General features: G+C 37.9%; 1 protein-coding gene across 4 annotated transcripts in view; it reads right to left on the reverse strand.

Annotated features, from left to right (window-relative positions):
- Nucleotides 1–17,236, reverse strand: part of pbx4 (pre-B-cell leukemia transcription factor 4) — a 423,011-nt gene extending 405,775 nt beyond the window's left edge. For 2 of the 4 annotated variants that reach the window (XM_072248177.1, XM_072248179.1), the window contains exons 1-2: nt 16,659–17,232; nt 11,520–11,593 (exon numbers count right to left, since the gene is read on the reverse strand). In XM_072248177.1, the coding sequence (XP_072104278.1) occupies nt 11,520–11,593; nt 16,659–16,837 (253 nt within the window). In that variant the 5' untranslated portion in view covers nt 16,838–17,232. Of the gene's footprint in view, nt 1–11,519; nt 11,594–16,094; nt 16,137–16,658 lie in introns of those variants that run through there. The other 2 variants (XM_072248176.1, XM_072248178.1) reach the window with 2 other exon arrangements.
- Between the last annotated feature and the right edge of the window lie 682 nt (nt 17,237–17,918).

Raw genomic sequence — 17,918 nt, forward strand, 5'->3', positions numbered from 1 at the left:
TGTTGCACTGTATTTTATACAACCTTCAATTAATAGATAAAATCAAAAGTATGCAATTTTTCCATTTTCATTCTAATTTAAATAGTATGCATATATTGCAAAAAAAAATTGAAAGTGCTGCAGCGTTTTCAGTCCAAAAATTTCCTGCTCAGAGGAATGGTTGGTCCATGCAGCTGTAAAATAAATGTAGGGGTATGTTGGTCAGTACAGAAACACTGCAACTTGCCCCAACCTCCAGTGAAGTTATTTCCAATCCTTTGGTCTTCCAATTCCTTTAAGTACATACCACACATGCATACAGAACAAGAAACTTTTTTTGAGCAAACAAGAAATGTCTATATAGAACAAAAATAGGTCAGTTCAAAATTAGAAATTACTTTGAATGACAGACACAAAGCACATGATGAATAGCTGCTTTCAGGTTTTGTACTTCCAAACAGCCAAAGCCATTCATAGATCTGACACCCATATGATGTGAATGCATACTGCATTTAATGACTACTAGTGTCAAATAATTACTTTTCTGAATATAAAAAGCAAAAAATGTTTAAGTATTTAATGGATCAAAATTATTCCAATTATCATTTATTCCATGAGATTTCTAAAATTAGACAGATAAATCAAATTACTTTGAATACAGGTAGAATCAACCATGAATACTAATGTTAATGCACATAAACTAAATATTATTCTTTTGTTACTGGACCAAAGATATAATACCACTTAATCACAATGCTAAATGAAAAGATGTTTATCTGAAATAATTACATATGTTTTGTGAATATACAGTAATCCGCACTTTAATGGTTTGCCAAGTGCTGAAAATATGCTTTATTTAAAAATAGTAATCTTGGTAATGTTCTAACTTCCAGACAATCAGGAAACTGATTGACTCCTTTAGATAGATAGAGAAAACTACAAATATTAAAACCAAGGAACCTTGGCCTAAACTTGATGTTTAGGATTGTGGTCATAATACTGTGCAGAGTTCCATAAGGACATTACCTAATGAGAACTTCTGGAATTTGGGGGTGATCTTTATGTATAATAATGGGAATTGATTACACTAATGACCTACTGAATTTATACTCAATTTAATTCTATCATTAGCTTTTTAAAAAAGTGGGGGAAATAAAATAATCTTTCTAATAATAACTGGCTTCCATCCTGTGGCAAGTAACTCAGCCAAGTATCCAAAGCCAGTTGAAAAGGCTCAAGTCATGGAACTGAGCAGTAACAGTACATGAACAGGCCCTTCAAAACATTATGCCGTGTCAAACCAATTATGCTAATGATACCTCTTAACAATCCCTCCTGCCTGAAGATCATCCACATTCCTCCAATCTCTACAAAACGCAAACACGAGGAAATCTGCAGGTGCTGGAATTTCAAGCACCATACATAAATGTTGCCGGTGAATGCAGCAGGCAAGGCAGCATCTCTAGGAAGAGGTACAGTCGACGTTTCGGGCCGAGACCCTTCATAAGGACTAACTGAAAGAAGAGCTAGTAAGAGATTTGAAAGTGGGAGGGGGAGGGGGAGATCCAAAATGATAGGAGAAGACAGGAGGGGCAGGGATGGAGCCAAGAGCTGGACAGTTGATTGGCAAAAGGGATATGAGAGGATCATAGGACGGGAGGCCTAGGGAGAAAGAAAGGGGGAGGGGGGAAGCCCAGAGGATGGACAAAGAGTATAGTGAGAGGGACAGAGGGAGAAAAAAGAGAGAGAGAAAAAGAATATTTTATATATTTATTCATATATATATATATATAATGAATAAATAAACAACGGATGGGGTACGAGGGGGAGGTGGGGCATTAGCGGAAGTCAGAGAAGTCAATGTTCATGCCATTAGGTTGGAGGATACCCAGATGGACCCCCCCCCCCCACTTTCCTTCCCCACTGATCTCCCTTCTGGCATTTATCCTTGTAAGCGGAACAAGTGCTACACATGCCCTTACACTTCCTCTCTTACCACCATTCAGGGCCCCAGACAGTCCTTCCAGGTGAGGCGACACTTCACCTGTGAGTCAGCTGGGGTGATATACTGCATCTGGTGCTCCCAATGTGGCCTTCTATATATTGGCAAGACCCGACGCAGACTGGGAGATCGTTTTGCTGAACACCTACGCTCTGTCCGCCAGAGAAAGCAGGATCTCCCAGTGGCCACACATTTTAATTCCACATCCCATTCCCATTCTGATATGTCTATCCTCGGCCTCCTCTACTGTCAAGATGAAGCCACACTCAGGTTGGAGGAACAACACTTTATATTCTGTCTGGGTAGCCTCCAACCTGATGGCATGAACATTGACTTCTCTAACTTCTGCTGATGCCCCACCTCCCCCTCGTATCCTATCTGTTATTTATTTATATACACACATTCTTTCTCTCTCACTCTCCTTTTTCTCCCTCTGACTATATCCCTCGCCCATCCTCTGCCTTTTTCCCCCCCTCCTCCTTTTCCTTCTCCCTGGGCCTTCTGTCCCATGATCCTCTCATATCCCTTTTGTCAATCAACTGTCCAGCTCTTGGCTCCATCCCTCCCCCTCCTGTCTTCTCCAATCATTTTGGATCTCCCCCCCCTCCCACTTTCAAATCTCTTACTTGCTCTTCCTTCAGTTAGTCCTGACAAAGGGTCTCGGTCCAAAACGTCGACTGTACCTCTTCCTAGAGATGCTGCCTGGCCTGCTGCATTCACCAGCAACTTTGATGTGTGTTGCTTTAACATCTGCTGACATTTCTTCAACTCACCGTGTGATCGTTCTTGCTGACAGGCTGATTGACGCAAATAAAGATTTCTTTTCAGGACAAACAATATCCACCACTGCCAGTACACATTCTTTAACAAACTCTCCATCTGTAAAAAGCTTCTTTTCTGCAATACGTTTTGAGACTTTGTAGCTGGCACAGGTATTTCCTTCATTTTCACTGCTTTTCTTGGCAAAAAATGACGTTTGTTTTCCGAAACTAGCCTTCATTTGCCCAACTTCATCTTTCCTTGTTTGCCCAGGAAACTTGTTAAAATTTCCACTATGGCAGGTCTTATAATGTCAGCACTCAGTGTCTACCTTCCTGCATTTTGCATCCATTGTCATTGGAATTTTCTTCTTCCGATTTTATCTCGAAACGCGAGTTATTCAACAAGTATCATAGCACATGTAAATATCTGGATATTTAGCGTGGATTTCTTGTTAAAACACAGTGACACTGTTTCTGTTTACAAATTTGAATGATCCCATCCGAAAACCTGCACGTGCACGGCGAGTATCTAATACATATTAATAAGTCTGCCTGGGGCCAATGTAACAAGATACCATGCATGTCCATCAGTGTGGTCACGTGAAACACTCAGAATAAGGGGGAAAAAATTGCTCATGGGCCGGATAAGCATAGTATCCCAATACTTGCTCACAGGCCGGATGTGGCCCGCGGGCTGTAGGTTGCCTACTCCTGCTCAACATCCTCATTCCATCTGCGATAATAGCCAGTACTTTCTGGTGGCCAGCTAATTTAACTCCACTTCCAATTCCCACACTGATGTATGCCCATGGCCTCTCTACTACCATAGGGTAGCACAGATAGGAGGAGCAACACCTCAAATTCCGTCTAGGTAGTCTCCAACCCAATAGCATCAACAACAATTTTTCTAACTTCTGGTAATCACTCCACTCACTTTTTAAATTACTCTCTCCTTGTTTTTCCCTCGTCTATGTGGCCTATTTACCCCTTTTCATTCCCCTCCTTCATCCTCATGACCTGTTTATCACCTTCAGCTCTGGTTTCCCCATCCCCTTCCCTTTATTTGATGGTCTACTGTCCTCTTCTGTGATTCCTCTTTCTTCAGGCCTTTCACTCTTCCAGCTATCACCTCCCAGTTTTTCACATCATTCCCTTCCATTCCTCCACCTTGCTTTCTTGCCTTCCCCTTCTCACCTGGATTCACCCATCACCTCGCAGCCAGTTCCTCAGTATTTGTGTGTTACTCCAAATTTCCAGCATCTGCAGTTTCTTTAGTGACCCTCTTTCTTAGCTTATTTACGCAATAAACCAGATAACTCTACCTCCATACCACTGTAATTGCCCTTATTCAAGTTGAGAGCACTTATTAATTCAAGGGGTTCACCTCAAACTCTATCTGAATTTCTACCAAAACTCAGGCTACTATGCCCAAGGGATCCTCAACCATAAGATCTGTTAATTCTTCATTATATATTAAAAAAAATCTAAAATAACCTATTAAAATTAAACTAACTGAAAAAGACAGTGCTGTTGTTTGGCACATCAATCTCTCTCTTACTAACGGCAGGAGGAGAAGATGGCAGTGCGACGCAGCGTGTGGAGCTCTCCGGTGAAATGATGTCATATCTGTTAAATAGGGGTTGTGGACAATTCTGATTTGATGGAGACAGACGTGAAAGCACAGAGGAACATCTGGAGAAATTTCTGGAATGCCTGGTTCCCTGCTGTTGTTACTGTGCGATCGAGAATCTCCAGATGGAAGTCCCCAAAATCCCCAGCTTTGCCTGCTGCTGGCGACCGAGGCTGAGATCGAATCGTTCGGATAGAGATGGTGCTCGGTACTCAGTGTCGGAGGGCTGATCGGAGGCTCGGAGTTTTTGGACGACTCAGAGTCGGACTGTGGTCGGGCATGGCAGAGGGAGTTTTCTTCCTTCTCCCGTCTGCGTGAGATGTGGGACGCTTGAGAGACTTTGAACTTTTTTACTGTGCCATGGACTGTTCTTCATCAAGTTATGGTATTGTCACACTGTTGTAACTATATGTTATAATTATGTGTTTTTTGTTAGTTTTTCAGTCTTGGTCTGTCCTGTGTTTTTGTGATATCACACCTGAGGAATATCGTATCATTTCTTAATGCATGCATTACTAAATGACAATAAGAGGACTGCATGTCCTCATAATTTAATCTAATCTAATTAATGCCAAGCCAATGACATTTCATATATTCCTCTGGAGTAAGACCATCATACATGCAATTGCATCTCATACAATTACAGACTTCATCTCCTGAGGAATTCTATAATTCCACAAACTGTTTCTCCCCAGACAGCACACACATTTTTTCAGCCTGGTCTTGTCCTGCAATTTCAGCAGTCATGCAATGTCTGCATATCTGCTCAAAAACATTTTTGTTAACTACCAAGAATAACTTAGTGTGCTTCCAATCATACTAGCTTTGCTGCAGATGATTTAAATACTTAAAGCTGTATGTAAAAATGTATGTAAAATCTGCTAACATTAAACCTACTCAATTTTACAGCCATTTAGCAGAATTTACATTTGTGAATCAGTGTAACTCCAGTGATCACCAAGGTACATTAGGAAAAATCTATTTACTATTTCCACAGACAAACATACTAGTTAAGTTTAAAGAATTACTAAAATATAGAAAAACAATTAGCAGTGCACAAATAAATTTCATCTAGTAGTTCTTGGTAACTTTAGTCATCAAATGGCCATTAGTACTTAACCATTTTCCTTTTGAAAACCTATTCTAAAACCAAACAGCTGAATGGAAGCAGATAATTCCAAAGTGCAATGAGTTTAAAAGTTTCTCCCTTGATCACCAATTAAGACATTTGATTAGTAAAGCATTCCTGAACTCGTTGAAAACTTTTTATACTCCAGCAGTATCCAATGCAAGAAGTTACAAGTCAGTGAACACAGTTCCTGCATTTGCTGGATGTCTCTACCAAACTATAACCACAAGATCTGGGCCAAGCTAGGGTAGATCACAAAATTATAACATGATTCTGTGCAACAGCAAGTAGTATTGTAAAACACTGAAATAAGTTAAATAATTCAATCAGTAAGACAGCTCCATTCTTGGGGTATCCAAACATTCAAGACCTGCTACAAGATCAGAGATCCTTTTGACCTGAATGGGAATATTTCTCCACTGAAAAAGTAAAGTCAAATTACTACATATTTAATGAGAAAATCATTAAAAACTAATCAAAGTAAGTTGCTTAACTGTAAAATATTGAAATATCTTTTAATTATTCACATTAATTTTAGTAGTTTTTATATTTCTGAATAATATTAGAGACACTTAAAACTGTTAAATTACTTCACAACTTTGACAACAGACAAAGCTCTGCCCCAACTTTACCTTTTGTCAGTGATGTGCCAGGGATGACTCACAATATTATGACAACTGGAGTCTACTCAACAGGCCTCACGAACTGACTCCCAGAGGTGGAGAGTCAGCAAGACTAGTCCACCAAACCTGACACAAGTCAAAGTCAGAACTACACAAAATGGTCTGCCATGTCTACACCAACCAGTGAACAACCTTCGATATTAATCCCATCTTCCAGTCCTTGGCCTGTAACCTGCTATTTCTGGGTAATCCAAGTGCTCAGCTAGACACTTCTTAAATGTTGTCAAGCAACTGCTTCTACTATTCTCTCAGGCAGTCTCTTCCAAGTGCTCATCTCTCTGGGTGAAAAACCACCCTTCAAATCTCCTCTAAATGTATTACCTAACTCTATGCCCTCTAGTTTTCTCTCTCTCTCTCTCTCATATGGGGTAAAGGTTTCTACCTTATCTATACCCAACAATTTTATATACCTCAAAGTCCTTTCTTAACCTTCTCTGCCCTGAGGAAAACAGACCTAGAGTCTTCAATCTCTCCTCAGAACCAAAACACTGTATCTCAGGAAACATCAATCTCCTCTGCACACTCTCCAACTCTATAAATGAATGCAGGGACACAAAGTTATGTAGAAATTTGACCCATTAAACAGCATACATCTCAGCAGCTGAAAGTCTGAATTACAAACTTGTACATCTGATTCATTACTAGGGCAGCAGTCCTCCAAAAAATGCTAAGAACATTTGCTGCAGTTTGCTATTTATTACTTCATTGCTATAAATAGCAACATTAACTCCCATACACTTCACTATGTAAACATCTACGCAACAAATCAATTACAGCATCCATTATTATATTCCTAATACATTCGCAATACTGCTGAAAATGAAAGAATTCCAAGAAAAATATTTTCAACATTTTGTACCGAACCAAGACACCTAACTGAATTTAAAATCCAGCTCAATAGGATCCTCCAAAAGAAACACGACTTTGATCATATTCAGTACAACTTCTTACAATTATATACTCAAGAATTCCAACAAGTATAGGAACATACACAGTTCTTGAAAGCTATTTTGACTCTTACATTTATTTGATAAATTGACTCGAAACTAGAAAGAAATTGTTCTCCATGCCACATGCCATTCTGATTTTAAGAGTCAACTAAGATCTATTTTTAGCAAATTTTAAAATGTAAGTAAATGGAAATATAGATTTAGGCTTGGTCTAAAAGTCTATTCAAAGCAATTCAACCACCAATGGACAACAAAGCTATCAGCAAAATACTTTCATTCAAAATGAATCAGAATGATCTCCCATCCTGAACACCGAAGAATGAAGTTATTACTACTTCAAGTCCAGTAGCCAGCACCCTGCTACTACAATCTGAGATCATTGATCTTTACAAACAGAAATTGCTGTAAACTTTAACTATTTCCTTAGAAAAGCTCATCAGTTTGCTTGGTATCAAATAGAAGGGCATAATTAAACCTCCTTCCATCTCCCCCAGCACCCCTCCCCCACCAGTTCTAACAAATGGCCATTTACCTGAAATGGTAATCCTTTCCACAGATGTTGTGCATGTCAAGAATATTACGTTTCCTTTTTAAATTTAGAGCATCTGTAGCACAAGAAATCACCTGCATTGCCTCTATTCAATACTAACACCATGCTATTTAAAAATCACATATGATTTAACACTACAGAAGTATTCTGATAAGATATTTCACATATCCTTCAAGGCAGTACCGAAGCTAGCTAAATGAAACTTGTTCATATTCAGAATGGGAATATGTGAACTAGAACATTTTTTCACTGAAAGAGCATTCCATCAAGTATAACAGCATGGTCAAGCTTATCAATTTATACAGTTGTGAGTAAGTCCAGTAACAATAATCAGGTGCTAGAAGCTTAAGAGAAGCTGCTGGAATGCCTCACAAGTGTCCCATTCAAGTTATCCAAATTGATACTGGTTGATATAAGTCAATGCCACATGTCATGACTTGAGAAAAGGCAGATTATCCTTGAAATTGTGTCAGTATTTAATAAAGATACATTTTGAACAGACCTATTAAGCAGCATTCACGGATTTTCTGCAACTTCCAACTTCTTTGTCCTTAAGCTGAAAAGACCGTGATTTCCACATTTTAATTTGGTACCACACATTTAATAATACTAGCTAGAGTGCTATTCTTTAAATTTTGTATATGGAACAACAGTGTGCTTAGCAAGTCTAGCGGTGGAGAACTAACTTACTCCTTTCTCCACCAAAAGACTTAAGGAATCTAAAACTTACCAACTTTAGGTAAGTGGGAAAATAAGTTTAAGTGGAATCAGTGAGAACGGATGGATCTGAAGCCCACTACCCAAGAGGCTGGATGAGGCAGGTACTTCTATAACATTTTAGTATAGAATTGTAGAGCATGGAAAAAGACCCTTTGGCTCTTGCTGACCAAGTTGAATATTCAAACTGATCACATTTTTCAACACTCTGCCTACATGTCTCTAAAATTTATCATCCATATACCTGGCCACATACTTATTGCATGTATCTCATGTAGCTGCTTCAAGCCCTTCCTCTGATAGGAGATTCCATACTATTTATCACCAGCTATGAAAAAAAGGTTGCCCCCAGATTCTTATTAAACCTTTCACCTCAGAAAGTAATTGTGAGTAAAATTTTCACTGCACCTTGTACATGTACTTGTGCATGACTATAACCTTGACTTTAACCTTAAAACTATGTCCTCTAGTTTTCAAGAAAAGAAAAAAAGACAACTTCGTGTCTATACAATCACTTAAATTGGAGGCCAGAGACCAAGTGGGATTAGCAGAAAGACAACTGATTGTTAGTAATAAACATGGTAGGCTGAGGGGCTATTTTCTGTGCTGTATGACCCTGTATCTATTTTGTCACCAACCCCAAACATCTGTGATTTCCACTAATTTGTTTGAATTCCAACCAGACTTGCACATATGGTATGAAGTTCTCCATTTTTATAGCAGTTATAGGGCATCTTAGGCAGAATTGCAAATTGACAAATTATAGAATATTAGATTAGCTGTTTATGGTTAGATGGTGCTCATTAATTCAAAAACATCAAAAACCCTTTCCACACAGGATTTTGTAATTCAGTGTTGAATTCAGGTGACTGGAGTTGAGAGGCCAATCTATTAACTCATTACACTTAAGAGACCTTCATGAAACCTCTGGAGGAAATTTACTGAAGACATCAGTACATTTTTTATGTGTAAGAGTTTAATTTGTTTCAGTTAAAACTTCAACTACAAATACATTCCTCCAGCAGATTTTTTTTTAATTTTATTTAGAGAAACAGAGAATTGGCCCTCCCTGCCCTTTGAGCCACACCGCACCTGCAACACCCCCTCACCCCAACAACTCCAATTTAACCCTAACCTAATCACAGGACAATTTACAATAACCAATTAACCTACCAGTACGTTTTTGGACTGAGAGAGGAAACCAGAGCACCCACAGAAAATCCACTCATTCCACGGGAAGGATATGCAGAGACTCCTTACAGAGGACACCAGAATAGAACTCTATCACCCAAAGGTGTATAGTGTCATGCTGACCACTACTCTCTGCAATAAGCTTTGCTCTGCCCAGTGCATTGGCTGATTGCAAAGTTCAAGTTAGCCAGCTAGACTGCATAACTGTTTGCTGGAAAATGATTATTCCATCTATGCATGAAGATTAAATTTTATTATTTCAAAAAGACATGTTATTAGTAAATCACACTACACAAATACTGGAATGGTATTTTTAAAACTGATTTTGAAGAACAGAATTTTTGGTAAAGCTGTCAGATGTGCAACTTGCCAGAACCAGACTTGCTACAGGCTGATTTTCAATTTACATAGTTGGTGATATAGTGTTTGTGTGAATGTTTCATGATATGACTAAAGGTACAGAGAAATAAAATATTAACAGCAAGTTTGAACTACAAAATTCTGCTGCAGAATACAGATTTTATTTTTTGGTTAAATATTTATTCAAAGAAATAAAGTTTTAAGTTCCTTAGCGTCAAGTAACATTTCACATTAAACAAGCTTTCTTCACACAGTAAATTGAAATGTTTTTGCACTTAAAAATAATTAAGTGTTGTGTGTAATTTTAAGGGCACAGTTCAACAAAAAAAATGTTAGCTAATCAAAACTGAGACAGCTGATTCACAACATTGAAAATAATTTTGGCATGGAGTTGCCAGATAACATTGCCACAAACTTTTGCAGACCACCACAGAATTTTTCCAGTTTTACAGAATTCCAAGCAAAACTCTATTAGATGACTTGCAAAAGAATACAATTATTTTTCTGAATCTACCCAAATTTATTTGAACTTTTCCTACTGTGTTGACACAACCCTACCAGATCTTCACAAAAGCTCTTTTCTGCATTAGGTGAGCTATCATTTAGGTTCCATTTATAAAAAGCTACCACAATCATGTAATCCAAGAACCCAAGAGTGCTTTGGATTGGGTTTGCAAATTTTAGTCACTAAAATCTAAACATAATTTATTGTGGAATATCATACGTGTTTTAACACCAGTTTCTATTTCACTATGTCTTGTCTATCCAATCCAAAAAAGGGATTTTACATATTCCTCAGAGAGAAAAATACTCTCGCAATGTATTTTTTAACGTTGACCTTTTAAAATATTTAAACAGTGCCTGAAAACAGCAATTGCTTTTATCGTGACTCCGTGCCCAAACTAATTAAAAAGACTTCTCCGTGGACTCATTAACGATCTTTAGAACATACAAAAGCACAAACTTTGTGAAATGATTGCTAATCGTCGCGTAATAAAAGGAAACGGGGATGCTTTTGTCCTGAGATTTTTGCTGCTATTGTGCTCGTACAAAGCTTCCTAGATCTGCCATTTCCAGCCCAACGGTCCTTTTCTGTCTTCCTACTTTCACACATTACGTTGCCACAGCCTTCGTTCTTCATGAATATACACAATATCATATCAGTTATATATAGCAATAGAAAAACGCTCAACTCCCTGTATGGCGACTTTTAAACATTAATCATAGGAAGTGAGTACAACTAATTTCAACGCAATCAGCTTCAACTAGTCGGAAGAAACTGCGGGTCTCGCTAGTACTTTTGCTTAAAGCACTATTTTCAGCGATTTAGTCGAGATCATATTGCTTAAAAAATTTGCATCGCAACAACTAAATCGAAGAAATTAACAAAGTCGCAAAGAGCAAATAGCGACTCAAGTGTCAATAAGGTGATGGACCGCTCTGGAGGCGATCGACAGGAGCCGGCACCGCTCCGAGACTTCTACAGTTCTGACACAACTAACATGGCGAGATGCATCTCACTCATTCTCAGTTGCAAAAAGATGTTTAATGCATTCGCAAACAGTACCTGTTTTTTCTTTGATTTCACACAAAACGCTGAAAAGAGCTGGTTTCATCCTGTGACAGTTTAACGCATGTTTCCTGCAAAATAATTAAAATTACATTAGGATCGCCTTCCAAACTGCGAATGGCAAACGACGATTTCAAACACCCAAAACATACTGCATCGAAGCACAAGATTGGGAACATCAATGTGAAACACCGACATTCAATTACGAACGAGTTTCCCCAGGCAGCGGTTAGACTCCTAAAAATTGCATTGAATTAACACTCAATAACATGGGACGGCTCCCGACTTCCAATTCCTATTATACATCTATTAAAAATATTGTAATCTTTCTAATAAATTTCACATCGTCAAAATCGTCAAGAAAAGCTGTAGTAAACATGCTATTAATATATTTAACTGCTCATCAGTGACTGACAACCAATTGCACACACTATTGATACATACCAAAGCATTAATTGCGTTCTGAACTGGATTTCCTCACTTAAAAATTTCCCAGACTTCAAAAGACTCAAAAATCTACACCTTTTCATATCTTGCTTATGGAACTTTAAATTAAATTTGATAATAAAATGTCAATAAAGCTGGTCCATCTACAGCAAACAATCTTCTTGCTGGACATGACCATAAGCAACTGATAAATTATACAGAGACCAAAAGAAACCAAATATGGTAAAATCGACTTAAAAACGGAGGAGTTTTGGAAAATATTACACCTAGTAATCAGAGGTGAATATAATCTTAAAACCCCGACATTTCATTTCAAGCCATTTATCTTAGAATTTGTCTTACTTCCAACAGCAATTTATCTTAAATTATGTTGATTATTTATTCCTATTGCTCAGATTGTTACATTCATAAACCTTATACAAACTCCACAAAAAAGGATCTTTAAAACAAAAAAACTACAAAATGTTTTTGCTGAAGGACAAAGCTATTTTCTAAATTCATATCCAAAATTCATATACAGATTCAATCATGGCACTTTAAAATTGTAGTTTAGCAGACTTTAAGCAACTACATGACATTATTTATCATTTAAACTTATACAACTCCTATATCTATACAAATCCCATTACAGAAAATCTACAAAAATTTAGTTAAACCAAACCATGCCTGGTCTGTTATAGTAACTGTATTTCAACAATATGGAACAATGGACACAACTTAAAAGACAAAGCAAAATAATAGTATGTTTGCAAAGGATTCTAACTACAAGTTAGGGTACAAAGCAGGAAAACTGAGAACAATATCATAACAAAATTGTACAAATAATTCCTAATCCATTCTGTTGGTTAACTGTAATCAAATACCCAAATGCAATCAAGTAAGCATTCCTCCTATACCTGGCAGGTCTTTTCCACAACCAGATAGCAAGATACGAAACACTGGGGGGGGGGGGGGTGAGGAAAGGAAACAACGACTAGAGCTTTTGAAAAGATGTCAAAAAATACAATGTTTCCCTTTATATGGTACAAAGTTGTTAAATGGCAGTGTCTAATATACAGCATTCTTGGTGGACAATTAAAATAAATGTACTATCTTCAACCAAATACTACTGCCCATTACAGCAAAAACACTTGGAGAAAGAGGAAAATAGAAAGCTTATAAAGAACATTTCCCACTAGAGCTTCTCAAATCTTGCAGCTAACTGTCTCAAGCAAAGACACAACAAAACCATGCTGCGTATGAAATAGACTGGATATAGCCATAGGCACTAGCAACAAGATAATCTGACTGCAAAATATATATTAAAAAAACACAAAATACAGGGAAAATAAAAAGAATGCTAGTGTTAGAACACAATAGTAAATAGTACTAACAAATCCAGTACCAATAGGAAAGTTAAAGCCACGCAGAAGTCACATACAAACCATCCATTCAACTTGGTTTGGTTTAGTTTTCTACAACATAAATGTATCAAAATCTAGTCTCCAATCTATTGTTTTCTTCTTTGTAACAATATAATTCTGCACCTTAAAATGCTTCAGAAAGTGAATTAACTATCCTTTGTTTTACATTTGCTTACATAGCCAGCAGAAAACTCCAGCAGTACTACTGTTGAAAGCTACACAAATAACTGTCTTTCTATTTATTATTTTCAAAATACATCAACATTGTTTCACATTTTTTTCATTAAAAAAGATTTGAATTGCTATAAAGTGACATGCTCAAGTGAAAACACATCAAATATACTCATTCTTCAAATTAATTCAGTTTTATCAAATATAATTTCAGATTTTTAAAAAATGTGCAGTTAGTTTCACCAGCATTAATTATTTATCTATATTGTGGTAAACTCTCTAAACCACAATCTTCCACCTTTCAGGGAAAACATTAAAAACAAGATCAAAATGCCTAATACAAATAACCAAAACTAAAAAGCTGGTGGTGAAAAGATCACAAAACAAGATAGTTTTGACCACAATGTAATTGAATGAAAATAAAATCATGTTTACCTAAAGTAACAATTATTAAACATGCAAGAATTTCAGGATATATATCATTTACATTTCTCTGACATTAAATGTACCTATCATACGAGTCATATGCTGAACTTAATTTCAGTAATAATAGCACAGATAAAGACATAACAAATTATATACTTCCATAAAAAAAGCTAATAATGTGGATAGGCCTGGTCAAATTATTAAGATCTCCAACTAGAACACAAAATATTTTTCATCATAAAACACTACACACCGTACAAGAACCTGAAACAACAGATTATTGAAAGGAGGTGTCAGGAATACTGTTAAAGTCTAAAACAATTTAAGTACAACATGCAATCTATTTGGATTGTAAGCAAAATTGGATGTCCAAATTCAGCCATTACATTCCAGTTGCAGAAGTACACAGACCTCAATATTTGACATTGTTCAGCATTTCATATCCTACACAATTCTTAGCCTGACATTTTTGAAAAAGTGATAGCAGATTGCCATAGTGAGCTGTCAGTTAAGTACTCAAAGCAAGCTGATATTTTATAAATATTACATCTTACTAAATGAGCTCAATGTATTGTGTACTTCTATATATCATACAAATTAAACTAGTTACTATTTTTAAAAGAGCCTCTTTATATTTTGTTAATGCCTGTATGTGGCAGATTTCTATGGAAAACAATATGAACAATGGGTGTAAATAGGTTGCAATGCCTCAAGGCTGAACCTTAAAGAGCCCTGGCCCCACTTCATTTCCTTCTACCTAATCTCATATCCCATCTTGGTCACAATGCCAATACTGGTTGGCCAGATGATGTTGATGAATAGATTAATTATCTGTTGATTAAAATTTGCAATCAATTAATTGCTCTATAAAGCAAATAGTGAAAAGGATTGAAGTGCAAAGAGAATTTATGGATTCTTTTGGCACCTTTGTTCTCATCAAAATCATAGTGCAATTATCACAGAATATACATTAATTATAAACATATATACCAGAACAATTGCCTTATACTACAATTTATATATTAAAATACACACTTACTAGAAACTTTATAATCTTAAGTGAGGTTTTAAATTTTAAAATTACCTGCAGCAGTAGATTTTGATAAATGATATTCAATTTTGAAGCACATTTTGCATAAAAGTTTAAGAAAATTCTTTACAATTCTACATAGTCTGCCTTAAGTGACACCAGTAAAACATATGTTGCTAAATTATGGGGGAAAATACATATAGATTTTAACAAACTAACCCACTTCTGGACAACCAACTTTTACTAAATCACTTCCATTATTCCACCTTCACCTTTTCTTCACAAATGCAGATGCATTAAAGTGCTGTTTAATTATAGCTGAATGCAGCTCTTTTTAACTTTACATTAGTACTCACCTAACATTGGATAAATTTAGAGTGGAGTGGTATTTAACTCTTATGGAAAAATAAAAGATCAAACACTACAAAAAAATTATTCAACAAGTATTTAAATGAGTATAACCAACAGTGATTCTTTGAAGTCAATTATATTGTCACTCTCTATTTACAGTAACATTGTAGTTTGAAAACACATGATGTTTTCAATACAATCTGGATTCTCATCCGATCTTAATCTTACCGAGCGCATACGGACACATGATAAAAATATTCAAAATTATAGTGGCGCCAAATTCTTTTTTCGACGAAGGTCTACTCAATTCAATACAAAAATCCTCCACTGTAAATAATGGAATCAGTTTATTTTCACCGGCAACAATTGCTTATTCAACTGCAGTCCCCAAGTCTGTGTTTTGAAGAAACTTTTACCATGTCGTCTTTGTCAACCACTCGGGCTTCCACAAACTAGCGTTTGTGTTCCACTCCGATTACTTGCAGTTCCAAATATTTTCTCAACATTTGCTTTGCCTACTGTCATCCTCGTTCTCATAAGACCATTTGCAAATTTGATTAAAAAGGGTTACAAGGCACATTAGTCAAACAAATGTACTGTAATTAGCATTTGGCTAAACCTTATTCAGTTTTGAACCCCAAATGTACCTGAAACACTAACACCACGCCTCCAGCAGCGCAAACATTTGCTAACTTCAATAATACTAATTTAGGCAGACACTTAATGAATTAAGTCTAGAATTACCAGGTCATCGAATATCCCCTTTCCACTACTGTACTGCAAAACATGTCCCTTATTAAATTCAGTAATGAGTTAGACAAACCACAAGCCAGAACTAGAATCAGTTCCCGCCCCCATATAGTAATACCCATACAATACACTGAACAGCGTTCCATATCAAAACCTGAACACTATGGGCTACGACTGAATTATTTGATACGTCCAAGTAGATTTAAAATAAAGTGTGACCTATCGGCGAGAATTATAAAATTAAAATCGACCGATGTTCATGGAGAAATTCCCTCCTTAAAAAATGCATCAAGAATTGTGAATACTTGATATATATTTTATTCCTTTGGCATGTACAGAGTACACGGTGAGAGGAGTGAAAGTTTCTTTGGACAAAGAGTCAGTGAATTGTTGAGATTGGAGAAAGTTGATAGTTTACTTTTTATTCAGCATGAAACTCTAAAATGGCGTTTGGTTTAAAACTGGAGATAAACTTTTTCTTTCAGTGAGCATACTGTCATGTTACTGAAGTGGGGAGGGGACCTTCCTGCCGAGGTTGGTTAGACCCGCAGTACTGACCTGGCCTGCGCCTCGTCCAGGCTCTGGTCAGTGATGGTCATGATCTGCTGCAGGATGTCGCCGATGTCCTGTTTCCGACCCTCGGGGTCGCCTCCGTCCGCTTGAGAGTGAGGGGGCAGCGAGTGCACCGCCAGAGCCACCCCGGGGTGAGGCTGCAGCAGCCGGGACTGGTCCTCCATCACACACCGGCCCCCACACACACACAAAGAGAGCCAGAGGCCGGTCGGCCGAGGCTTGGAATGGAAGGGCGGGCTAATCCCAAGCAAGTCGCCTCCCCGAGCGCGCACACACAGAACCCAGCACCCGCGCCAAATGTCACGGGTTGTTTTTCTTCCTTTCTGCACGCCGGCTTATATCCAAAGATCCCCGTCACAGACCGAGAGGACGGAGCGGCCGGTCCGACTGACTGGCCCCAGCGGCTCGCGAGCGCAAGCCAGCCGAAGGACGGAGCAATTCGAATTTTAACCGCCGCTCGCAGCTCGAGCGCCCAGCACCAGCACCAGTTCGTCGCCGATTGTTTTGACGGCGGGAGCCACAGGAAAAAAAGTGCGCTCAAGCGAGACCTTGCCGTCCCGCCCCCTAGCTGCAGGTCTCTCGTCTTACTGGTGGAGGTGGCTTTGCTTCCTTCGTCGTCTGCCAGCTCGTCCTGGATTGGCGGGTGTGGGCTTGATGGACGGCCCAGCCGGGCTCGGTTTGCGGAACCCGCCCATGGCGCGAATGATTGACAGATGCCGCTGCTAGGAGACGGAATCCGAGGGTTGCTGTTGAAGGAGACAATGATTGGCGGTGGAGGGACACCGGATGATTGGCAGCTCTTGCTGCTAGGCAACGCCTCTTGCTGTTGCAAGTGAGGTTTTGCCTTGGTGCTGCTGGTGACTGATACATTCCGGAGCCAGTGATTGGCAGATTGAAGAGACGATGCACGACATTTGAGTGATGGTTTACAAAAAATAAACTTGAATGGCGTGTGTACACAAGTCATAAACACAGCAAGAGCAAATGTTCGGAAATGTTTTTGTTTATTTTAAATTATGACTTACCATCAGATACCTTGTTTGCAGTATTACTTCACTTTGCAATGTAAGTTGATAAGATATCTTAACAGTTAATTAAAGTATGTAATACGAGAAATGTTATAAGGCAGAATAATTGGTCAAAGAGATAATGGGCCTGAAGTGTTTGGAGTTTACAACAGAGTCTCATTGCGAGAGTTGTTCATTAATTAATAAGCCAGCAGATCTACACATGCTCAAATAGTGG

Source organism: Mobula birostris, chromosome 32 (assembly GCF_030028105.1).
Source record: "Mobula birostris isolate sMobBir1 chromosome 32, sMobBir1.hap1, whole genome shotgun sequence".
Taxonomy (NCBI): domain Eukaryota; kingdom Metazoa; phylum Chordata; class Chondrichthyes; order Myliobatiformes; family Myliobatidae; genus Mobula; species Mobula birostris.